Source organism: Sinocyclocheilus grahami, unplaced genomic scaffold (genome assembly GCF_001515645.1).
Source record: "Sinocyclocheilus grahami isolate Dianchi unplaced genomic scaffold, SAMN03320097.WGS_v1.1 scaffold17.1, whole genome shotgun sequence".
Lineage (NCBI taxonomy): Eukaryota > Metazoa > Chordata > Actinopteri > Cypriniformes > Cyprinidae > Sinocyclocheilus > Sinocyclocheilus grahami.
This window is the reverse complement of record NW_015505196.1, coordinates 3,819,646-3,845,601: the sequence shown is the minus strand read 5'-3', so window position 1 is coordinate 3,845,601 and position 25,956 is coordinate 3,819,646. Positions and strand designations below refer to the sequence as shown.

Genomic DNA, 25,956 nt, shown 5'->3' with positions numbered 1-25,956 from the left:
TAGTGTCTGTATGCAAGAGGACTATAATTGAAGGGAGTGTGAAGGTAGTGGTGGTCACTCTGGTCAGAGACTGCTGCATTGGGGGTACAGATTCAGACATGCTGTGTGCTGTTGCATCAGCTGCAAGACGGCATGTTGCACAGTGGGCCTACTTTCCTCACCTCCAGTTTTTTAGTACATTTTTGTAATGTAAATTTACGCTTAGAAGAACAATTAAAGGAAACTGAAAATCTAACAGAGGTTTAAGGATTATTTCATTTTAGATTTCTTAAAAGGGATATGACATAGAGTGTAATAGTGTAATATCTCTCTGTGTGTGCTCAACTCATAATTACAATCTTTTGACATAATTGGTACGTGTCTATGTATCTTAATAAAAATAACTAGTTTTGTTAAAAGATATTACCATTGTCCTTTTACATTGGAAAATTGTGTGTAATTACTATGCATTTGATGAATTAAAACAAATGGAAAATATAACAAAACCCATACAGAGGCTTGAATTTAGATATAATTTGTACGTTTTAATGAAAGCAACCAACAAATATATCAATAAAGAAAAAAGTCAATAGCTGAAATGAATGGCACATTTTGCTATCAACACTATTTATTTTTTCCCTATTGAATCAGTAAGGATGCTCTGCAAATCTTAGCATTTTATGTTAAACAGACCTAATGATATGTTGCTTTTAGATGTTCACCTGGCGAAACACCTGGCGAAAACATGCAAAACTCTATTGCTACTGAAAGTTGGTGTTAAAACATGCCTGTCTACAATAACATTCTAATGTCAGAATTTTCTATTCAAATGCTGCACCAAAATTTGTTTGGACCATTTCATATACTATTGAAACTATCACTCATAAACACACATTAATGACATGAGCTAAAACAATAGGAGCAGTCCTCAAACACATTATGAGTGGATACAGAAGCATTTACATTTTCTGATAAACATATGAAACATGTTGCATGAGGTATTTTCTGTTGCTTCTGTAACCCTTATTTTCATTTTAAGAGGAAAATTCATGACATTTGTCACATAAAGAGAGAGTGATCAACTAAAAAAAATTTTTTTTACTAAATTGAGCTAATTGAATCCAAGTCTCAAAGTTAACAGAAGCACTAGGGGACAAGTAAAGGAGTTGGCCTGGAGTTTAAATTAGCCAGGGACAGATTTAAAAAATATATTTCACTTTTCATCATACAAACTAATACTATCACTTACCTGAAGGCACTAATACTATCACTTACCCTATTACCTAACCTATTACCTGCTTTCCTCTCCAGCAATCTCTATCCATTTGTATACTTTTATGGACTTCCATCTTCCCTTGTGTTTCTCCTCATTCACCTGTTTGTGAGTTTCTCTGTAAGACTGTTCATGTTATCTGCATTGACTCTCACATTAAAATAGAGGCTTAGGATAAACTTATTGGATGCGCTTTTTAAATCTTCTGTTTTTGCATAGATGGCAAATCACTTAGCAAATAGGCCTTTTGTGATTATTGAATTTTCAAATGTAATTTTATATAATTTTTTAATTTAATCATTTAATAGTAATTTATATATATTTTCATATCTTTAAAGGGGTCATATGATGTGATTTCAAGTTTTCCTTTCTCTTTGGAGTGTTACAAGCTGTTCGTAAATAGATAAGATCTCTAAAGTTGCAAAGACTAAAGTCTCAAACCCAAAGAGATATTCTTTATAAAAGTTAAGACTGGTCCAAGCCCTCCTAAAAAGCCTTGTTTAAACACGCCCCCACATGTCTACGTCACAATGTGGGAAGATTTACATAACAACGCCCAAATGTTCACGCAAAAAAAGAAGGCGTAACTTTATTATTGCTGCCACCGCTGCCACCATGTTGTGAAGACGCTGTGTGTTTCGTTGCGAAAGCGAAACTACTTTGTTTGGCCTTCCAAAAGAGGACACGACTAGAAATCAGTGGTTAAGTTGTATTTACAACACTGTTCCAGAACAGTTCAACCCAAATATTCAGATGTGTGCAGCACATTTTATGGAGGACTGTTTCCTGGGAGAGTAGACTACAATGCCGGCTGTTCTGACTCACAGACTGCAAGTATGTTTTTTATATTTAAAGAATTTGCCACTGACGATTAAAATGTGAGTTTTGAGCAGTGTAGAGTAGCACTTGTTGTTTGTCATATCTCCGATCACAAATGCAGACATGGTTTTATGTTTACGCGACGTGATGCAACGCAACGCGTAAAAAGACAGTATAAATCATTGTAATCTGTAATTATGTCTCCACTCATCGCGCCGGGACACAGCATCACAGTATGGTAAGGGGCGTAACATTTCCGTCACATGCTTGAGGTATTCGGCCAATCACAATGCACTGGATAGCTGGACAATCACAGCACACCTCGCTTTTCAGACCGATGAGCTTTGTAAAAATCAATGCGTTTCAGAAAGGCGGGGCATAGTGGAGAAACAATAATGTACAGTATGTGGAAAATAATAACATAAACACATTTCATTACACCAAATACACAAAATAATGTTCTTTTTAGCAACATCATATGACCTCTTTAAGGTTTTGCAAATTGCATATAACTAACTTGATAGATTTTGCATAAAAAGTAGATCACAAAAATAAAGAATATATAGCAAGACGTTGCAGTAAATGCCTTACAGGCATATAGATTATGATTACCAAGAATAAGTATTGTTCTTTTCCAGTTGTTGATATTCACATGCCAATGACATAAGTTAGAAAACTGTGACAATATGCAAACAAAATAGGAGTGGGCAGGTACATTTATAGTTCCATATAAATGGATGAAACATGGTGGATGAGGCACTTTTGTTACTTTTTCACTGCTGGAAACACTTCTTGAAAGAATTTTACTGTATATTTTGCCATCATTTCTGGTATGACAATTCTTGCAATGATTTCTCAATTTAGTTTTACTATTATATAACATGCTTTCTGCAGACTTGTTCAGACTCATTTGTTTCTATTTTCCACAGCTCTGTACAACCATGTGCAATTCATCCTTCCAAATCAATGATACACTCTCTGTATTCGACGAGTCTGTGATATGGGTCTGTATTTGCAAGGGACACTTTGGCAGCCTTGTCATTTTTGTTACTTTAGTACTGTTGGCCATTGTGGGAACGCCAATCCATTGCTGGACCCTCTGGGTGCTTATTCATGGGAACATCAAACCAAACTCAGTCTTTCCATTGAATATCAATATAGTGGAGCTGTTTTTTTGCATCCATAGCATTATAGACTCATTTATTATCAACTATCCCACTGTGACAGGTGATCGTTTGATTGCCTTTTTCAGTTTTCCAATAACAACAAAAACAAGCTTCATTGTGTTCATCAAAAGCAGCAATATTTCAAATATATCCACTTCATTGGCAATAAGTAAAGTTATTTTGATTAGCTGTTGATTGCGTATTGCTGGTCTAACGCATTTAATAAGTAGTCACTGTTGTGACAATTGTAACTAATAAAGGCTCTACCAACATAAAATTTAAACAGCTTGCCATTTATATTGCATTACCCAGCAACAGTTTCTAATTTGGTATCTATGCATTAATGGATACAGCCAATTAAACATTTAATAAAACATTGTTTTAGTTTAGTGTGAAAGAAAACAAAACCCAGTTACCACAGTTACTAATTTATTCCTGCGAGGAGGAAGTAAAGATAATTTTATAGTAGATTTAGGTGTCCTATAAAGAAAGTGTCCAGCATATAGCATTGCAACACCAGCCTGAAGATCACATATTGAGTATATCTGATTTGTCTATCAGTTAATTATTAGTAGTACAATTTAGTGAGTTTACCATTTGTTTTAATGTGAAATCAAAACTGTAGACAAGTAGTTTTAAGTAGCCATTATCACTGATCATTTCTGCGTGTTGTACATTTGTTATGTACACATTTCTGCCATTTTAAATGTTTTAATGTTAACACACAACTAATCAGATGCATACAGAATTTAGCTAACCAAATAGCCATGAAGTTTCAAACTGCAGCCTGCTTTTAGGATGTTCACCTGGCGTGGATGTACAGGTAGGATTGAAACTGAAATCAGTTTCAGTAGGAAAGATACAGCAATGAACAGAGCGAACACAGTCGACTGCAGCAGCACATCTGTGGCTAGACTGGCTATATACAACCAAGAATTCACTGCTAGGACTCCAAAGTCTCAAATCAACCAGACTGAGCCTCAGGAATCAGGTAGGCTACAAAATATAGTACATTTTAATGATAATGTTATACATGTAGACTAGCCTGTGTTTTCTTCAAAGTTCTGCAAAGTGTTGGTTGTGTGCCTAGCTTTGCTGTTTGGTATTCTGCTGGCTGGTCTCATAGCTCTAGCAATCAAGTACAGAACAGTTTTTTGTACAGACTTAAACTACTTCAGTCTGTGTGCATTGAATTTATTTAATACACGAGTTTCACAATTTGAGTTGAAGTACTGAAATAAACGAACTTTTCCACGACATTCTAATTTATTGAGATGCACCTGTAAACGTCGTCGTAGATAGATTTTATTATGACAAAGAGGACTTTAATTTTGACAGAAGTTTTGTTAACCCGGAAATACAGCAGAACCGTTGCTCCCTAACTCTGCTTTAAGATGGCTTTCAGACCTAGACATCTTTCCAACTGCCTTCTGATTATTTGGTTTGAATATCGGTCATAATCGGATGGTGTGTGGAAATTAGATCGGATTTGAGGGGGGTTTTGCCCACTGTAAGCGGTATCCGACCACGACGACAGCTTCAGTTTCCCTTCGGCGTTCTGCACAACAGCAGAGCTCTTACGCTGGCTGTACAGTTGAGTTGGTAAATATTACCAGCTCTCCAGTCAGACTCCATCTAGACCAGTACTTCTGATAAAATGGCCACCATGGAGAAGCTGATGAAAGCGTTTGAGTCGCTCAAATCATTCCAGCAGCAGCAAGGCCCGCTGTCGGCCGAGGAGCTCGTCCAGAAACAGTGAGTGCTGAGCTCATGTTAATGCTTCTTCTTCTTCTTCTTCTTCTTCATCATCATCATCATCATCAGGGTGCTGACATCACCTGAGACAGTCGCTATAGTAATGTTGTCATCACATGCGGGAGGGCTGTGTGTTTTCTCGATAAAGCTGGTTATTGTTGTTGTCTTGGGCTTAAAATCACATGACGCTCAACACGTTAGAATCATTCCAGCAGCAGCAAGGCCCGCTGTCGGCCGAGGAGCTCGTCCAGAAACAGTGAGTGCTGAGCTCATGTTAATGCTTCTTCTTCTTCTTCTTCATCATCATCATCATCATCATCATCAGGGTGCTGACATCACCTGAGACAGTCGCTATAGTAATGTTGTCATCACATGCGGGAGGGCTGTGTGTTTTCTCGATAAAGCTGGTTATTGTTGTTGTCTTGGGCTTAAAATCACATGACGCTCAACACGTTAGAAGTGTCACACAGTGTCACACAGTTTCGAGATAAAACAGCCTAGAAAACCAAGGAGAAAGCAAGAAATAACTCCATAATTCTTGACTGCTGAAATAAAACACACACTGGAAAATGTTTGAGTGTAAATTAAGTAGCTATTTTCTATGAATCTGTTCATCTCCTGATTTTTACATCTTCTCACAAAGAGAGCGTGATTTTCCTTGCATGCCACTCAGCGTGACTCAATACCATCAGATACAAAAAGTTATGTGTCAGAAATTGATTATGCATGCTGACAGATTGCCTCATGGCAATTTTCAGCTCCATGTATTGAACCACAGTCATACTGAAAATCCGGCGAAATCACCCAGTTTTGTCTGTTACATACTTATTAAATGCAAAAGCCATTTAAATTTTCTGGTGTACCTTTTTTATAAGCTGAATATGTATTTCAATTCTTGTGAAGTGTTCATGATAATGTGATATAATTCTAATACAAGAGAAAAGTAAATAAAAAAAGATATTATAGTGATCATCACTGATGTATTTCAAAGTTTGAAAATTAAATTCAAACATATATAGCAGAAATGCACTGTAAATAAATACTTTACAAAGACATTGGATGGGAATTGTGTGTAAATAAATGAAGCGATTTCCTCATTTAAGACACCAGAAGCATTTGAAAAGTTGACTTTGCATTCGATCAGCACTGAGCGTATGTTAAATCATGAAAATTAATTAATTGATGTTCTGTTAATGAGACAGATTGACATTATTCTGGATAAAAAGAAGTAGCTGCGCTGTGGAGCTTCTGTCACTGAAACAAATTCCTCGTATGTGTAAACGTACCTGGCGATAAAGCTGATTCTGATTCTAAAATGTCCCAAGATAAACTGTTTGGTACTATTTTGGATGTTAAGGGACCTGTCTGTCAAGCCTCTAAGTGATCATGCGTCAACCACTGTAATAGATGGCCTATTACATATTTAGTTTTTCAAGGTTGAAAGCTCATCTGCTGAAATCATTTGGTTGTGTTTAAATAAATTCAGATTTGTTGTAGATCACCACGAGTGAACAGTGATGTTACATGTGCTGTGGTCCAGAAGAACAGCTTTATTGCTGCATTGTTAGCAAGTTTACATTAACCTAATAGTTTAGGTAATCAGTATTGGAAAATAAACAGTATCTGGCTGACTACTGTGGCCCAACATAATATACTCACTGACTTTACAGATTAATGTCAGATTTACAACTCAAGTGCTTCTATTCATGTTGAGTTGCATATTAGCAGCTCTTTGTGTATGTTTATGAAGAAAATATCTGCTGGAGATGTTATTCATGTGTTTAATCAAATGTTGTGAATTCATTTTATGTTTGTTTTCATGACATTCCCAGTAATATTGTGTTTTTCTTACAGAAAAAAAGACCTTGCTACAACCAAAAAGGACAGAGTGACTCATTGCCTGACGATATGTGAAAACATCGTGGCACAGTCGCTGAGGTATGGACTGACACATCAGATTAAGGATAATCAGATTTGGTCACGTCTTATGAGTCATTGACAAAAGCCTGTTGAAGCTGACGTTAGGCTGGCTTTTTCACCCTTACAATGCAAATTCAGTGAAGGTATTCAAGATGAAAAATCCTGAATTATTACAAGTGGCCTAGCAAATTTTAATGTGAGTGCCAGCACGCTTGAAAATCTCAAAGTCCAGTTCTCTCAGCTTGACTACACTTGAATACAAAAAATAAATCTGTTTGGAAAAACAGTGGCAGTAAATGAAAGATTATTGTAAACTTTTAAAAAGCATGTGCAGACGTTTTTGATTGGCTCTTTCTAAATGTGCTGTCCTTCACCTGTAGGTCAGCATATACACTACTGTTCAAAAGTTTAGGGACAATACAGATGTAGTGAAATCCTTTTTGCTGATAGTAACAGCTGGATTTAAAGAGGAACAGACCACACTCAGATGTGTAGTCTCCTTATTTTCTATTATAATCTGAATGAGTGGCAAAGTCAAATTGCCTTTGTTGGGACATAATATACATAATGCACATGTTTTGTCTGGGCCGCTGCTAATGTGAAAGTTTTAGCCTACATTTTTGTTAGCAAACTAGTATTTTTGTCACAGCTGTGTATGTATTGTATTTCATTCCACTGAGACCTTTTCACTGTAACTTTATCAGGACATCTCCAGAGTTCCAGAAACTTCTCGGAATTGCGATGGAAATGTTCTTGTTGTGCAGCGACGACAAGGAGTCTGACGTCAGGATGGTGGCAGATGAGTGCCTCAACAAAATCATCAAAGTAAGTCTTGTACAGTTTATATATCTCCTATATATTCATTTGGAGACTAATGATGATTACAGTGATAAAATATTGTGATATCATTTCTGCAGGCATTGATGGATTCCAACTTGCCTAGGCTGCAGCTTGAACTGTACAAAGAGATTAAAAAGGTGAGTTAGATTGCATTATCTTTATGCGATTTGGATGTATTTTCACCAGAAACAAAAATTTGTAGTGGTTATAAGAGTTACATTTTTGTTTTTCTTTGGGTGCAAATAGACAGTTGGTATGCGATTCATTTTGTTTTGTTCTTGGTACAAACGGTGCTTTATTGTTTTTTCTAGGGGAGAGTGTTTTTGGTAATGGCATACCGTATAGTTTTCGTAGGTACAGGTGTCTTGTTTTCTCTAGGGAAATGTACAGATCACTAATAAAGCATTACTCTGTCTATTTTCACAGAACGCTGCCTCTCGGAGTCTGCGGGCAGCCTTGTGGAGGTTTGCTGAGCTTGCTCACCTAGTGCGTCCTCAGAAATGCAGGTATGCTTATTGACTTAAAGTCAGTTACTTCTATTGGTCTGCTCAGGAATAAGTGAGACTGATATTTAGGGCTGTGCGATTAATCGAAATCATCATAAAATCGCGATTTGAGTGTGCACGATTTCTAAAAATCGCTTTATAGCACGATTTTTCGTGCCCCCAACCTCCTGCAGTATGCTATCCGAACCAATCAGAATGCAGTGCGCCTAAATGGAGCATGAGAACAGAACAGACCGGGCGGGCATACAAACGTAACGCCAGGTTCACACACTCCGTCTGTGGTGCGTGTTTTTTCCGTGCCCATGTTAACGGATCAGAGCGTTCACACTGCACGCGATTGTGGTCCGGCAGTGCGCTCCAGGAGCGGTGCATCTGCAGCAGTCATGCTGCGATCGTTTCCGCATGGAATCTATTTCTGCTGTGCTGCATGCGCTGAATTAAAGTGACAGCACATTATTCGTGGTAAAAATGAACTTGGATTGACACGGAAATTTAGTAATTACACCATAAATGCATATAATTAAAATCCCGCGGATCAGGAGTTGACTGCAAACGCATCCTGTGCGAAAGCAAAATGAGTCCGTGCTGCTTCTGCACCGCATTCACATACTGTATACGCACTGCAGACGGAGTACGTGTGAACTTGGCGCAACAAATCTAGTTCAACATCTGAGGCAACGCCACAAAGAGCTCGATGACCAATGCATGGCAAAAAAAAATCCCTGGACACGGGATTTTTCTTTCTTTCTGCCATATGTCTATTCTAGAGACATTTTGTTACACCTTTACGTAGTGATTATTTTGCCTTATGTCTGTTCTAGAGGCAGCTTCTTGATAAAGCTCTAATTGGTTTTCTTTTGGAAATATGTTTCAAATTCACACTGAATGAATTAATGACTGTAAAGCATGTCTGTGTGTGTCAAAATCGTGATTAAAATCGAAATCGCAAAATTGATCAAAGAAATCGCGATAGTTTTTTTTTTGCCCTACTGATATTGGGTTAGTGATTACAAAATGAAAACCATGCATCTAATTGTAATGATCAGCAAACATGCATGAATCCTCCTTTTTTTTATCCATTTTTTTTTTCTCAGGCCGTATCTTGTGAATCTGCTGCCATGTCTGACACGGATCACTAAACGTCAGGAGGAGACTGTGCAGGAAACTCTTTCTTCTTCAATTCCTAAAATCATGGCTGCCCTGGGACACTTTGCCAATGATGGAGAGATCAAGGTAATAACAGCAGTCTGTGAGTTCAGTAAGAAAGAGATTTAAAAAACTCAAAGGAAACCACTGTAAACTATGTTTTATGGTTTAGCTGAATGTTTGTCACAGTTAAAGGTTTTCAAAGAACACGTCACTTTAAAGAACCACATCACCTGATTTTCAGGTGGAAATCATTTGACTCAAATGTCACACCACAATGAATTCTGTGATTTGGCACCTCAGTGCAGGATTTCCCACACCGTTATCTTCTCTCACTGTCTGAAGCCCTGAATGCGCAGTGGTGACATCATCTTCTCAATATGGAATGTGACTCAGTCAGACTGGATTTAATTATCCATGAGCCTCCTCTCCCTCACATCAGTAGGAGACGAAGAGTCTGTTCCCTTGCCAAGAACACATTTACATTAAAAGACAGGAGATTTGTCAGTTTAGTGTTGATTTCTTATGTTTAAATGCAGCTAAAGTCATTAATACACACATTTCACATGCAAGGTCAAGTGAAGGTCCTTGGAAGGACAGGAGACGAAGACAAATCAAATTGTGTAGCTATGCAAACACTCCAGGAGTCCTTAATCGGCTAACAGAATACACAGCCTTTTCTTAAGTCTCTTATGCTCAACAATGCTGCATTTATTTAGATCAAAAATACAGTATTGTGAAATATTATTACAATTGAAATTTTAAAATGTAATCTATTCCTGTGATAGAAATTTGAATTTGAATTTCCAGCAACCATTACTTCAGTCTTCAGTGTCACATGATCCTTCAGAAATCATTCTAATATGCTGATTTTTTTAAAAATGATTTTAGGCTAAAAAGAGAGAGTTTTGCTGCTTAATATTTTTATTTTGTGGAAACCATAATACTTTTTCAAGAAAGTTCAAAAGAACATTTTTTTTATTAAAACAGAAGAATTGTATGTGTCTTTATGGTCACTTTTGAAAAAGAAATATTAATTTCTAAAGAAAAATTGTTCTTTGAATACTAATGATGATTCTGCAACAGATGACAATCTGTTGCAGAAGAGGGATCACAAATTCGCAAGGGAAAACACTAATTAATGTTCCTAGACTTCTCTTAAGTCCTTTTCTTACAAAATGAAAAAAACGAATTAAAGTATTCTTAATAAGTATTATAATTGATAAAGCAAATGAAACAATATGATTGATCTCACTTCCTGTTATTCACATTCTTTTCATATTCTATAAATGATTCTTATCACAATCACTTTGAATGTGGCATTTATGATTGGACTCTGTGAATGTGTATGTAGATGCTGCTGAAGGCCTTTGTTGCCAATCTGAAGTCCAGTTCTCCCACTATTCGCCGAACAGCGGCCAGCTCGGCTGTCAGCGTGTGTCAGCACTCACGCAGAACACACTACTTCTACACCTGGCTCCTCAACGTGCTGCTCGGTAGGACGCTCACACACACTCTGAAACACACACTGGAAAAACTTGGTGCTTTTCAGATGTCTTAATTCGTCTTCCTGTTTTCTCTCTCTCAGGTTTGGTAGTGCCGGTGGATGAGGAACATTCCAGTCACCTGATTCTAGGTGTATTACTGACATTGCGCTACCTGATGCCTCTTCTTCAGCAGCAGGCTCCTAACACCAGTCTGAAGGGCAGCTTTGGGCTCGTTCGTAAAGAGGCAGACGTCACCCCTACACCTGAGCAGCTCATTCAGGTATCAGAGCTGATAAAGCTAATTGTATTCTTGTCATTTGACATATGTGACCCTGGACCACAAAAGCAGTCTTAAAGGGGTCATATGATGCTTTTTTAAGGATCATTATTTGGTGTAACAGAATATGTTGACATGCTTTAATCAAAAAACACATTATTTTTCAAATACTGTACATTATTGTGTGTTAGAACGAGCCGTTTTAGGGGGGCGTGGCAGAGTCTTAACTTTGATAAAGAATATCTCTTTGGTTTTGAGACTTTAGTCTTTGCAACTTCAGGAATCTTATCTATGCACAATCAGCTTGTAACACTCCAAAGAGAAAGGAAAACTTGAAATCGCATCATATGACCCCTTTAAGTGTCAAATCTGATAGGACAATATTTGGCCGAGATACAACTATTTGAAAATCTGGAATCTGAGGGTGCAAAAAAATCTAAATATTGAGAAAATCGTCTTTAAAGTTGTCCAAATGAAGTTCTTAGCAATGCATATTACTAATCAAAAATTAAGTTTTTATATATTTATGGTAGGAAATTTACAAAATATCTTCATGGAACATGATCTTTACTTAATATCCTAACGCTTTTTTGACATAAAAGAAAAATCTATAATTTTGACCCATACAGTGTATTTTTGGCTATTGCTACAAATATACCCGTGCTACTTAAGACTGTTTTTTTTTGTCCAGGGTCACATATTGGTATTAGTAAACAGTCATTTATTGAAATTCCTACACTACATTCAGTAAAGCTGAATTTCCAGCAGTTTTATTATGTTGTTGTGATTCATTTTGTGTTTTGTGTACATGCAAACTCTAATCTTTGGTTCTTAGGTCTATGAACTGACCCTACACTACACGCAGCACTGGGATCATAATGTGGTGACAGCATCTCTGGAGCTTCTGCAGCAGGTGTTTCGCACTCCTCCCCCTGAGCTCCTCGATGCACTCATCACATGTGGCAAAATATCACACACCAGTGTCTTCAGAGAAGAGACTGAGAGCCGCGCACGCAGTGGCAGCATTCTCGAGCTTATTGGTAAATATTGCTTTTGTTCATTCCATTTACCCCATCTGTGGTCATGCTGTAATAGTTTGGTCGGTCGTCTCCTTTTCACTGTCAGTGGAGAAGCATCCTGTGAGAAAATAAGGTTTGTTGGGTATGTAAGGGACTTTCAAAAGGAGAGAGTGACTGATTGTAGATTATAACTGAGAGTGGCTGATACCGAGGACTAAAAATGTAAAACGTGGTCAGTAACCGATTAATCGGCCGATTGTTTTTAAAATCAGTAACATGAATGAAAACCATCCCCTTAATGTTAAAAAATGGCATACTTTATCATAAAATGTTTTGTAGATATTAAAATAATTTTTATTCATAAAAAATCACTACTGGTGAATTTATTTTTATTTTTGTCATATAATGAAATATTTACATAATGTACAAGAAAGGGTGAGAGAAAAAATGTGCATAACTACTTCATAAAGTTTATTTTGCAAGGCCAGGCAGAAGAACATTGAGCAAAAAAAGTATCACGAAGATTTTTTACGATAACCCATTTATTTGGTTGAACTATATATCGGTCATCCTCCATTTGTGGAGTAATCATCTGTAATGTTTGGATTTATTAACTGAAGTTGTTAAATGGTTAAAGTTCTCCTTTTGTATTTTAATTCAAATCTTTGTTACTCATTAATGACAAGCCCTCTTAATATTTCCCACACTGCTTCTTAATGTTGCCTATTCTGTTTGATAACTGATAACTACTTCAAAATTCACTGCAGCAAGTTTCACGATGCATGTGATCTTCATCCTCTGCTTCTTCCTTCCTCTAACCCTCAAAATGAATTTTTGGGCTTTTTCTGCTCTCTTCACTTCCTGTTTCCTGCATACAGCCGGTGGGTCAACATGCAGTCCTCTCCTCCTCAGGAAGCAGAAAGGTGACTTCTTGACTGCCCTTCTTTTGCGTCTAACCTACTGACACGTTTCTGTGTTTGTTTCGAGGGCTGTCTGTGGCATGTTAGTAGAGCAGCTTTGATACTGAATGTGCAGTTGGAATTTTAGACTGTTAGAGAAATTTAGAATGGTGTTTAAATGAGAAATTTTTTTGTTGTATTGTAATGATAAGCCTTGTATGTTGTGCTTGTCTCAGGTAAGCTGTTGTCAGGTGAAGAAGAGGGTTTGGAGGATGACCCTGAGAGGTCAGAGGTCACCACAGGATCATTCTCTGGTAAGTTGAGGAGAGGAGTACGTAACAGTACTCTTACGTACAAGTCTTAAGACTTGCGAATTTCTCCTGATAGATGAAAAAAAATAAATCAGCATTAACATCTCACAAAGTAACCTGAAAGAGGGACCAGAGTCATATTAAGGAATCAGAATGTTATATACAATATTGTTCAAAAATTCAGTAAGATTTTTTTGAACGATAGTTCTATTGAGCAAGGATGCATCAAATTGATTAAAAGTTACATTTAAGATGTTTATAATGTTATAAAGTATTTAATTTATAATTTTATAAAATGCTTTTTAACTTGTTTTTTAACTGTTTTCAACATTGATTTTAAGACATTTTTATTGAGCACAATAGATAAATAAATACATGAATGAATGAATGTTTCTTGAGCACCAAATCAGCATATTAGAATGATTTCTGAAGGATCATGTGACACTGAAGACTGGAGTAATAATGCAGAAAATTCAGCTTTGCCCTCACAGGATTAAATTAGATTTTTTATTTTAAATTGTTATAATGTTTCACAATATTTTTGCTTTTACCTTAGTTTTGATTAAATACATGCACACTTGGTGAGCAGAATAAGAGACTTCTTTCAAGAAAAAAGAAAAAGAAAAAGTTTTTGGATGCTAATTTTTCTAGAGTAGATTTGAGGATTTGTTGTTTTGCTTGAGCACCCTAACAGCCACATAGCAACATGTTAGAAATTACACAAAACACCTTAGTAGCCCAGAGTATCATGGCCATGAATTTAGCTTTCTTCATAAAACAAATTATTTTATATTAATTTGTACACACTCCTTGAATTCAAACAAATGCATTGCATGTAATGTTTCTCTCACATTTCTTCAAGCCTCGGTTGGTGGCGACAGCTCCAGTGAAGCTCCCTCCTCATCGGGCGTTTCGTCTCTTGGCACATCTGACATCATCACAGAGCAGCCACGCTCCTCCCAGCATGCCTTGCAGCCGGGAGACTCAGTGGACCTGAGTGCATCAGAGCAGGGTGTAGGGCCTGATACTCCAGATGAGGAAGACGAGGAGGACATGCTAAGTCGCAGCTCAAGCGGGGGCGCCGGGGTCGTCAGCACGTCCGGTGACTTAGTAACCGAAGGCAACCAGATGTCGACGGGAGCCGTGTCGTCGTCGCCCCCTAGTGACAGTTCCCAGACGACTACGGAGGGGCCGGACTCCGCCGTGACGCCTTCAGACTGCGCCGAGCTTGTAAGTGTCACCAGCACCAGCAGACGCTATCGGAACTATTCACCACCTTCCCCAACTCCCACAGAAGGGCCGGACCCGCACTCCGACAGCGAGTCATCTCTCTACAGGCCATCCTCTTCCTCCTCCTCTACCTCGACTTCTTCCTCCACCTTTTCTGCCATCTCTTCCTCTAGCAGTAGTGACCAGGTCAGCAGAGGACAGGGGGTGAGGCTATTGTTGCTCTTCTCCGCCCCGATAGAATCCCGCCCCTCATTTGCTCCACCCCCACATGCACGACCTCTTTCCTGAGGTGTTTGAACGCCTTTTATTTCCCTGATTCTGAACCACTGATTAAAAACCTTGTCCCAACAACACTTATGCTGATCTCAGATCAGATTTAAATCAGTGTTGTTGTTGTTAACTAAAACAAAAACTGTTAAAAATAATTTTTTGCAATTGAAAAAAAAGCTAATTTAAAATGAAAGTATTGGATGCAATACATAAGTAAAAAAAAAAAATTTAAATTAGGAATGTTTATTTGACAACTATGTTTAAGTATTACAATTACTAAAACTGAAATAGAAATAAATGAAAGCTAAATAGAAATATTTAAAGAAAACAAAAACTAATAAAAATGACAAGCACAATGACAAACTGAAAATATTAAAAAAAATAATATGAAATATATGTAGCTAAATAATACTAAAATAACGTTGGATTGAATTTGAGCCATTTCCCTGTTTTGATAAAAGCTATGATCCCTGGCCACAAGCTCTCTTTTGCCAAATTAGGAGACTAACATTTATAAACTAATATCTAGTGCATCAGCCATTAAATCCTCAATATGTTCTGGTAATGCAGCTAGCATTAGATTAACACCCTACTTTTGGTTTTTGTGAGGACCAAAATTGTCTTGACATGCATATTATGCAAAAGAAAGTTGATGAAGCAATATTTGAGTTCCTAAAGTGATACTGCATGTCTGAATGTTACTGTTCTTTGTGTGCATTTGCATGAATGAGTTGATGTGAATGTTTATGCTTGTTTGTGAGTTTGGTCCATTCTGTTGTGTGTGTATATAGTGATATTTATGTATATATATATGTGTGTGTGATGTTTAGGTGCTGGACGGCAGTGAGAGTCAGTACTCAGGGATGCAGATCGGCACACTGCAGGATGAGGAGGAGGAGGGCGCAGCTCCACCACCTGACAAAATACCAGAACCTTTCTCTCAGTCAGCACTGGGTACATGCTCATTTTGGACGCTTGCTCAGAAATATACCCTGCTCTAATGGTCTAGCTTGGGTGTGAAGTGCACATGTTTATTAGTCATCCTTTTAGCTCACAGTTCTGTTTTCTCTTGTCGCCAGCTTTAAGTAAGCCCCATCTTCTGGAGGGAAAAGGTCACAACAGGCAATCATCTGATAGCAGTGTGGATCGATTCATACCAAAGGAAGAAGTTATGGAACACGCAGAACTCGACAACAAGGTAAACGCGTACATAGCCTTTATAGTCCAAATGAATAATATTGCTAATCTCAATTTCTCACAGATTCTTTACAGAGATCTAGTAGTTAAACTGCACATCCTGTGAATATTTTGTATGTATTCTGTGTCTTTTAGCCATCTAGGATTAAAGGAGATATTGGTCACTATACTGACCCAAAGGAAGAGCCTCTGGTGCACTGTGTCCGGCTGTTGGCGGCCTCCTTCCTGCTCACCGGCCAAAGAAATGGTGGGAAACAAGACATTTACTCTCATGTGTTGCTTGACTCTGCATTGTCACAATAGCATGCAGTACAAGTGCTTTTGGATGTTGGTGTTTGCAAGTTGAACATTAAAGTGTCTTTCTTCATTAAATAGTAAATCTATGTGTTTGTTTGTGTGTTGTAGGGCTGGTTCCTGATAATGAGGTCCGTGTGAGCGTTAAAGCGTTAGCCATCAGCTGTGTGGGGACAGCAGCAGCTCTTCTACCTGAAGCCTTCTTTAACAAACTCTACCTGCAGCCACTAGAAAGACAACAACCAGACGGTGAGAAAAACACTGACCACTATCCAAGGATTCTGTTAATTACATTTACATTTACATTTAGTCATTTAGCAGACGCTTTTATCCAAAGCGACTTACAATTGGGGGATACATAAAGCGATTCTTCTTAAAGAGGCAAACAGACACAAGAAGTGGTTGTAATACCAAGTTCTTAGACATTGTTCAAATAAGTACAAGCTAGAAAGAGAAGGAATAAATAAAGAGCGAGGAACTTTTTTTTTTTTATGATGAAGTCAAGTAGCTTCGAAAGAGATGAGTTTTCAGCTGTCGCTTAAAAATTGTCAGGGATTCAGCATTCCGGATAGGGGTGGGAAGATCGTTCCACCAGCCAGGAGTGGTGAACGAGAATGTTCTGGAAAGTGATTGTCAGCCAGTGCAAGGAGATGAAGAGAGGTGTAACATGGGCTCTTTTGGGCTCGTTGAAGACCAGTGGGTCCATCTAATTCATGGGTCCATTGAATTACACTCTTGCTTTTGTGTTTTGTTTCTGTTTTGGTTAGTTTTTTGTTGTAATTTTTTTGTTTATAAATTCCACATTTGCTTTTATTTTTGTTTGACATGTTTTGTTTTGTCTTTAGATTACCTTTTATTTAGTTTCTGGGGGGCTTCTTTTTTTATTTTATTTTTTTTTACATATATGTGTCTCATTTTTGGTAGGGACAAGTCGAGGACTCAACAGTCTTTATCATAATTTAAAAATAAACAGAAACTACTACTAATACTTAGCCACGGAAAGATAAGACCGGATGCGGCGGGGCAGGACACACAGGGACAGTGTGGACCACAGGACCACAGAAACATTAGATGACGATCTAGCATAGAGCAAAGAGCAGGGAGAATAAAATGGGAAGAAATAAGGAGGGGCCCATACCTCAAAACTGAAATGAAACCAAATTAGATAACTGAACTTGTTGTCTTTGTGTGAACAGAGCAACAGTACATCAGTGATATACTGCAGTACATTGAACATGGGGATCCTCAGATCAGAGGAGCCACAGCCATCCTGTGTGGAGCTTTAATCCAAGACATCCAGTTCAAGACACGCTACAACACAGAGGCATGGCTGTCCCAGATCCACTCCGTCACGGGTGAGAACTACAGCTACAGCTCGATCAAATGATCACACACTCTGAAGCCTGTCTTCACAATCTCTGTCTTTCTGTTTTCTCAGGAAACTCTTTGACACTCGAAAACTTTGTGCCTCTGCTGCAGCGAAGTCTGAAAGATGAATCTTCAGTCACATGTAAAATGGCCTGTGCTGCTGTTAGGGTGAGTGAAAAAAAATTATATATATATAAAATGATCCAAGGGACGTGTGTGTGTGTGTGTGTATATATATATATATATATATATATATATATACATACATACATGTCCCTTGGATCATTTTAAACATGTAAAGAATGCTAGTTTATGCATGTCTGTTAGTTTTGGAGGAATTTATAAATATTGTGTTTTTACACAACAACAGCACTGTATCATGGCGTTGTGCAATGGCAGTCTAAGTGAACTTGGCCTGCAACTACTCATTGATCTGCTGACCTTGAAGGACTGCTCCTATTGGCTGGTGCGCACCGAGCTTTTGGAGACGCTTGCTGAGATAGATTTCCGGTAAGTGGACACAAACTTTACTTGTACTTGAAAACTTTGTAACACACTTTTTGATGCAATCTTTTATAAGGCACATATTTCAAAATGACTATGTAACTCCTGAGCTTTGTGAAAAAATTACTAACATATAATTATTAAAATCACCTACTGTTTCTGTGTTTGGCAGGTTAGTAAGTTTTTTGGAGAGAAAAACTGAGAAGTTGCACAAAGGAGAGCATCACTATACTGGGGTATATCTCTCTTTCTTTACTCAATTTAAGATGATTTGTTTGTTATTTATTTGTATTATTAATCTAGTATTAAATAATGATTAAAAGAATAATACAAATAATACTTCTGTCATAATTCTCTCTTCTTTGTTGTTCTCGTATTACTTTCTTTCATGAAACACACAAGGATACACTTTTGAAGAATATACTTTGATATACTTTGTCATGATTTTAAGTATAAAAAAACAAATAAAAGTATAAAACAATCAAAAGATTAAAATTTTCAATTTATATATTGCCAGTTCAGCAACATGTGTGATATGTAACACACACACACACACACACATTGAACTGCAAAAACACCTACACTTCCTGAATATGGTTGTTTAATAAATAATAGTTTATTTATGTTATATAATAGTTTTATTTTACTAATTTCATTAATTTAATAATTAACGTTGTATGTAATTAGTATTTGAATAATGTATTTTTCATATTACCAGTTGTTGAGGCTCCAGGACAGGGTTCTGAATGATGTTGTGCTTTATCTACTGGGCGATGAGGACCCTCGTGTGAGACATGTGGCAGCAAACACCATCAGCAGGTATTTAGACATTTCATCTCTGACTCATTATCTCCCGACTGCACATCACAGGTCTCACACTCTGCTTTTGATCGATCTTTCTCTACTCAGGTTGGTGCCCAGGTTGTTCTATGACTGTGACCAAGCTCAGACCGACCCGGTTGTGGCCATAGCTCGAGATCAGAGCAGTGTGTACCTGCAGCTGCTAATGCACGAGACCCAGTCTCCATCACAATTCACTGTCAGCACTATTACACGGTACACTACAGCCATTCTTCATTTGCATGTCGTGTTTAAATGGTAGCTTTCATTTGTATTTATTTATTTATTATTTTGAAAGAAATGGAGTAAATATAATATTACAAAAGATTTCTATATGCTTAAGAATAAATGCTTTTTTTCTGTTCATCAAGAATCCTGAAAAAGCATGTATCACGATTTCCACAAAAATATTAGGCAGCACATTGAAAATAAGTAATGTTTCTTGAGCAGCAAATGAGCATATTAGAATGATTTCATGTGACACTGAAGCCTGGAGTAAATGCTGCTGAAAATACTGTACTTGGCTTAAATCTAGTTCTTTATATGATGTACTTCACTGCAGAACATACCGTGGTTACAATCTGGGTCAGAATGCACCGGATGTTACTGTGGAGAACAACATGTCTCGGGTCATCGCTGCCATCTCCCATGCCCTCACCTCCTCCACTTCCAGAGCCATGACTGTGAGTGCCTTAACCTTTTGAGTCAAATTCTTATAAAATATTGCTTTTATTGGACCGTCTTCAAATAGCAAATAGCAAATTTTTTTATGATTTAAAAGATCATGACTTTTTAAAATTTTTATTTTTATCTTGAGTTATCTCTTATTTTTTCTTGAAGTACCATAACGAAACAAAGCAGGAAAAAAAAATAATGATAAATAATAATTCTGCATGGTTGGAAACACTTCTGTTTGGTGGTACAGAAGTAACAAACAGCTGCTACAGAAGTAACAAACAGCTGCTCTTATTTGAACCCAAGATCTAATCTCTACACGTAATGTCATCTCTCTAGTTTGGCTGTTGTGAGGCTCTGTGGCTTTTGTCCAGCACCTTCCCAGTGTGCACTTGGAGCACAGGCTGGCATTGTGGCTTTGTGAGCTCCTCTGTCTTTCATCTCAACCGCTCCAGCCAGTACCGCAGCCGTGGACGCTCCTTTAGGTACACACTTTTTTGTTTGGAAAAATCTGAACCTTACAGTAGACCTGTCACAATAACAACTTTTTGTTGTGCGATATATTGCTCCAGAAATAATTGCGATAAGCGATATTATTGTCATATTAAAGACCAATTTATGCCACTGAATATATAATCATAATGTAACAGCATAATAATGCAAGAAGGCCTACACACTTCCAAATGACAACAAACTTTTAATTTTTAAGAATATTTAGATCATGGAAATTAAGTTTCAAAATATTACATACCTTACAGAACCTGAATAAATAGTAAATAAACAATTTCTAACAAAAAGTGCAAAGTAACGAGTAGAAAAAAAGAATGGAGATTTTTTCCATCTACAGATTTTTCCCTGACCTTCTTTTCTCTGTAAATTGAGGGTGCACACAAATGCTGAGAAACACAATCACTACTTAGCAGTCAGATGTCCGTATGCACAAAGGCGCAGATTCCTAAACAAGACCATATCTACAGAGAAAACTTTTTTTGTAGAAGCATTTTTTTAAATTTGAACAAGCACCTCATGACTACACCACGTTATGTACGAGAAGCTGGAAAAGACACAGGCGCAAGTGGAATTTACAAAACATGGTGACATTAATTTTTAAGTAAATATAATGGGCGATATATTGCGTCACCAAAAATTATTGAGGTCATGTACATATATTGCGCGATAAGTCGATATATTGATTATTGCGACAGGCCTACCTTACAGCAGTAAAGACTTCCTGTAGGACCAAGAATAAAACCTTTATTATACTTGATGTGACGTCTTGATCATATTGTTAGTATAAATATAAAAAGCAAATCTCCATTGCCAATGTAAGTGCAATGTTTTATCTGTCTGTTGCACTCACTGCAGTAGTATAAATGTTCTCTTCCTCTGTAGTCTCTCTCAGCCTGGTGGTAGTGAGGAGGTGCGCCGGTCTCTGACGGTCGGTGTGGCCAGTATGGTTTTGTCTCTCATCTCCTCTGCCTGGTTCCCTCTTGATCTCTCTGCCCATCAGGCTGCTCTGCTACTGGCTGGAAATCTTATCGCTGGTACAAACTCATTTAGATTAGATTAGCCACAGTCACACCTAGGCTGTTTGCAGTCATTTTTGAGATGAGTATAATAATTATAATGAATTTTTTTTTTTAAAGAAATGTTCGAACGCAATCTTCCCTTAAGAAGTAACAATAAAATTGTTTATATTAAAATGGGGAGGGGGGTTAGTTTAGTTAGATCTTATTTACCCTTCTTTTGTTGACTCAGAACAGTAAATGTGTAATTTATTTTAAAAGAAAGTAGTAAATAAGTAATAAAAGTATGCATATATGATTGTAGGTTATTTAGGTTGTTTTTATGTGTAAATCTCTCAATTGCACCATCATTTGCATAAGCAAATAAGCAAATGTTTGGAACTTTACTAAAGTAAAAATCTACACTTCAATAAGAGAATCATTTGCATTTTTTTTCACAAACCACGCAGATTAAGGAAACCTAATTTTTATAAAATAAAAAACATAAATAAAATCTGTCAAAATTGACCAAACAGCCTAGGAGGGTTAAGTGGGATTTTATTCTGTTCATCCAAGGCTAATGAAAGTCTCCTCTCTGGAGCCATTTTATTTTTTTATTTTTTTAACTTTGTTTTAGGCGCATTTGTATTTAAAATGTTGTTTTCTATCTGTTTTTGTAGCCGTTGCACCGAAGTGCATGAAGAGTCCATGGACAGGAGAGGAGGAGTCTAACCCCGCCCCCTCGAAGGTGGAGGAGGCGTGGCCTGCTCTTAACGACCGCTCTCTGGTTTTTATGGTGGAGCAGCTGTTCTCACACCTGCTGAAGATCCTCAACATCTGCGCCCATGTGCTGGATGACACCCCCCCAGGCCCTGCGGTCAAGGTAAAGAAAGGATTCAATAGATCCTGATTACCATAATGCTATCACATCACATCAGTAATATTTATTACAATGGTATTAAAAGCTTTGCTATTTCTGTTAATCTTTCCTTCCAGGCTACTTTACCCTCATTGGGCAACACTCCTTCTCTCAGTCCAATCAGACGGAAGGGTAAAGAGAAGGAGATGATGGAGCCAGGCACCACCCCCATGAGCCCAAAGAAAGGAGGAGAAGCCAACACAGGTACAGTCACACCTGCAGTGCCATCTGTTGACCATACGTATGAATAATTCCACTGTGAGTAAACAAGGAAAATAAGTCTCATGGTGTATTTTACTATTTATTAATTGAATATTTACAGGTATCTTGTACTGTTTTTCTTTACAGGCAGAGCAGCGGACAGCACAGCGACACCAGCGGTTAACAGATCCACCACTCTGGGCAGCTTTTATCACCTCCCTCCTTATCTGAAGCTTTATGATGCACTGAGAGCTACACATACTAACTACAAAGTCAGTTTGCAGTCAAGAGTTTTGGTTTGTCTATTGTACATAGCAACTATTGTTCAAAAGTTTGGGGTCAGCACAATCTTTTTTTCCTTTTTGGAAGAAATTAATACTCTTATTCAGCGAAGATGCATTAAATTGATCAAAAGTGACAGTAGACATTCATAATCTTATAGAAAATCTATTTCAAATAAATGCTGTTCTTTTTAAAATTTGTATTAATCAAAGAATCTTGAAAAACTGCATCACATATTAAGCAGCACAGCCTTTGTCAAAATTGGATATCAGTTTCTTGAGCAGCAAATCAGCATATTAGAATGATTTCTGAAGGATCATGTGACACTGAAGACTGGAGTAATGATGCAGAAAATTCAGCTTTGCGGTCACAGTAATACATTTTAAATTAAATTGTAAAAATATTTCACAATGTTACTGTTATTTTACTGGGTTTATTTTAATCGAATAAATGCAGCCTTGGTCAGCATAAGAGACCTTCAAAAACATTAAACATTTATACCCACCCCTAACTTTTGTAACATTTTTAGTGTATATTTTTAATTATTGCTAACTAGTTAAGGGAAGCAAAACAGGATATCACATATGTTTTTTTTTTTTTTTTAAGTACTCAATTCAGGTGGACAAGGTGAGCAAAATGCCCATTCCTACTGGATTCATCTTGCTTATGATTATTATTTTCATTTCCAAGGTCACGTTAGACCTTCACAACACCAATGAGAAGTTTGGGAGTTTCCTGAGGTCGGCGCTTGATGTCCTTTCACAGCTGCTTGAGTTGGCCACCCTGCATGATATTGGCAAAGTATGACGTCAAAGCCTAATTTTATCCTGTCAGTGAGTGAAGCAAAATGAATGTCAGTAACAAACTTTAACCCTGTTTTTATCTATCTAGTGTGTTGAAGAGATCCTGGGTTACCTCAAGTCGTGTTTCTCTCGGGAACCCACTATGGCCACTGTGTGTGTTCAGCAGGTTAGACACGCTTAACTCTTCTGTTGATCGCTTTGGATAAAAGTATCTGCTAAAATGTTCTGTTTTAATCCATGACATTACAAAGTCCTTGGTTTCACCATGTGCTCTGTGCTTACAGCTGTTGAAGGCGTTGTTTGGGACCAATCTTGCATCTCAGTATGAGGGGGCTTCTGCTCACCCGTGTCGGTCCCAAGGCAAGGCCCTCCGGCTCGGCTCGACCAGCGTCAGACCCGGCCTCTACCATTACTGCTTCATGGCCCCATACACTCACTTTACCCAGGCCCTCGCAGATGCCAGCCTCAGAAACATGGTGCAAGCTGAACAAGAACAGGATGCATCTGGGTGAGTGAGAGAAGACTTGTATATAATATTTCCTTAGAAAGATGTACCTATAAATATAATAAACAAAATTAAGAAGGCCATTATGACTAAACGTCATCTCTGTGATCCTGTAGGTGGTTTGATGTCATGCAAAAAGTCTCCAACCAGTTGAGGTCAAGTATCACCAATGTCACTCGCCACCGAGGAGACAAGGTAGGCTGCACCATAATTCATGACTATAATTAAAAAACATAAGAATGACAACTTACTACAGTTAAAGTGTCTAATAGTAGACTACTTGCGTGCGTTTCAGAATGCCATTCATAATCACATCCGTTTGTTTGAGCCGCTGGTGATAAAGGCTTTGAAGCAGTACACCACCAGCACCTCAGTGGCCCTACAAAGACAGGTGCTGGACCTTCTCACCCAACTTGTGCAGCTCCGGGTCAACTACTGTTTGCTTGATTCCGACCAGGTGAGTCTTTTAGAGCTGTGGATCAAACTCCGACTGAGTCAGCATGCTATTTTACTCAACTAAATTTAGAATCAAAACAAATCTTGCTATTAATTTATTTCTACGTTAGACATACACTGTTGTAGTATTTTACTACCCTGTGTTTGTTTCAGGTATTCATTGGTTTCGTGCTGAAGCAGTTTGAGTATATTGAAGTGGGGCAGTTCAGGTAAGATAATCTGACATAGTCACAACAACATACACTACCATTAAAAAGTTTGAAGTCATTTTAGGGTGAGATTTTTAAAATATTTTTATAAAACGGATAGTTCCGGTCCTTGATTCTGATTGGTTGAGCCTGTCGAAACTGTTGTAAATTACTCTACAAACATACACCTTTGTTTACTTCTGTGTGTTGCTCGGCAAGCACTTTGTTGGCACCACAACTGTTTCTGAGGAACTACATTGTTTGGTGGAAGAATACTGTTTTTATTAATATCATTTCACTTTATTTGCTCTGTTTTATTCTGTGAAACCTTACTACGTTTATGGAATAACCGTTTTATAAAAGCAATAAGCCCCGTGAAGCCGTGGTTTACAGGGGATTTTCGTGTTGTGCCTTACAACGCCCCTTAGCAGTTATACATTCAATGTAAACCACGGCTTCTTGGGGCTTATTGCTTTAATGAAATAAATCTCTTATGCTCACCAATGCATTTATTTGATCAACAATACAGTAAAAACACTAATATTGTGAAATATTATTACAAAACTGTTCTCTGTGATGCTAGATATTGAATTTTCAGCAGCCATTACTTAGTCTTTTATGATCCTACCGAAATCAAGCTAATATTCTGATTTGGTTCTCAAGTAACTCTTTTTTTTATTTTTTTATTTTTATTATCAATGTTGAAAACCATTTTCCTGCATAATATTTTTGTGAAAAACCATGATATATATATATATATATAAAAGATTCTCTGAGAGAATAGAAAGTGGAAAAGAACAACATTTGTGTATATCTATCTATCTATCTATCTATCTATCTATCTATCTATCTATCTATCTATCGTGTTGTGCCTTACAACGCCCCTTAGCAGTTATACATTCAATGTAAACCACGGCTTCTTGGGGCTTATTGCTTTAATGAAATAAATCTCTTATGCTCACCAATGCATTTATTTGATCAACAATACAGTAAAAACACTAATATTGTGAAATATTATTACAAAACTGTTCTCTGTGATGCTAGATATTGAATTTTCAGCAGCCATTACTTAGTCTTTTATGATCCTACCGAAATCAAGCTAATATTCTGATTTGGTTCTCAAGTAACTCTTTTTTTATTTTTATTTTAACATTTTTATTATCAATGTTGAAAACCATTTTCCTGCATAATATTTTTGTGAAAAACCATGATATATATATATATATATAAAAGATTCTCTGAGAGAATAGAAAGTGGAAAAGAACAACATTTGTGTATATCTATCTATCTATCTATCTATCTATCTATCTATCTATCTATCT

At 37.3% G+C, this 25,956-nt stretch overlaps 1 protein-coding gene across 5 annotated transcripts in view; it reads left to right on the top strand.

Annotated features, from left to right (window-relative positions):
• The first annotated feature begins 4,595 nt into the window (after positions 1–4,595).
• The window catches only part of htt (huntingtin), a 48,229-nt gene continuing 26,868 nt past the window's right edge, over positions 4,596–25,956 (top strand). For 2 of the 5 annotated variants that reach the window (XM_016232736.1, XM_016232717.1), the window contains exons 1-34: positions 4,596–4,992; positions 6,847–6,930; positions 7,617–7,737; positions 7,830–7,889; positions 8,179–8,258; positions 9,353–9,491; positions 10,759–10,900; positions 10,993–11,171; positions 12,004–12,208; positions 13,066–13,110; positions 13,323–13,400; positions 14,260–14,831; positions 15,728–15,851; positions 15,977–16,095; positions 16,230–16,341; positions 16,500–16,637; positions 17,585–17,743; positions 17,827–17,924; positions 18,127–18,266; positions 18,433–18,496; positions 18,979–19,079; positions 19,170–19,316; positions 19,663–19,783; positions 20,115–20,260; positions 21,168–21,319; positions 21,961–22,163; positions 22,277–22,403; positions 22,548–22,672; positions 23,373–23,483; positions 23,574–23,651; positions 23,770–23,993; positions 24,107–24,185; positions 24,286–24,447; positions 24,600–24,655. In XM_016232736.1, coding sequence (XP_016088222.1) covers positions 4,895–4,992; positions 6,847–6,930; positions 7,617–7,737; positions 7,830–7,889; positions 8,179–8,258; positions 9,353–9,491; positions 10,759–10,900; positions 10,993–11,171; positions 12,004–12,208; positions 13,066–13,110; positions 13,323–13,400; positions 14,260–14,831; positions 15,728–15,851; positions 15,977–16,095; positions 16,230–16,341; positions 16,500–16,637; positions 17,585–17,743; positions 17,827–17,924; positions 18,127–18,266; positions 18,433–18,496; positions 18,979–19,079; positions 19,170–19,316; positions 19,663–19,783; positions 20,115–20,260; positions 21,168–21,319; positions 21,961–22,163; positions 22,277–22,403; positions 22,548–22,672; positions 23,373–23,483; positions 23,574–23,651; positions 23,770–23,993; positions 24,107–24,185; positions 24,286–24,447; positions 24,600–24,655 — 4,589 coding nt within the window. In that variant the 5' untranslated portion in view covers positions 4,596–4,894. The remainder of the gene's footprint in view (positions 4,993–6,846; positions 6,931–7,616; positions 7,738–7,829; positions 7,890–8,178; positions 8,259–9,352; positions 9,492–10,758; positions 10,901–10,992; positions 11,172–12,003; positions 12,209–13,065; positions 13,111–13,322; positions 13,401–14,259; positions 14,832–15,727; positions 15,852–15,976; positions 16,096–16,229; positions 16,342–16,499; positions 16,638–17,584; positions 17,744–17,826; positions 17,925–18,126; positions 18,267–18,432; positions 18,497–18,978; positions 19,080–19,169; positions 19,317–19,662; positions 19,784–20,114; positions 20,261–21,167; positions 21,320–21,960; positions 22,164–22,276; positions 22,404–22,547; positions 22,673–23,372; positions 23,484–23,573; positions 23,652–23,769; positions 23,994–24,106; positions 24,186–24,285; positions 24,448–24,599; positions 24,656–25,956) is intronic. The other 3 variants (XM_016232743.1, XM_016232727.1, XM_016232748.1) reach the window with 3 other exon arrangements.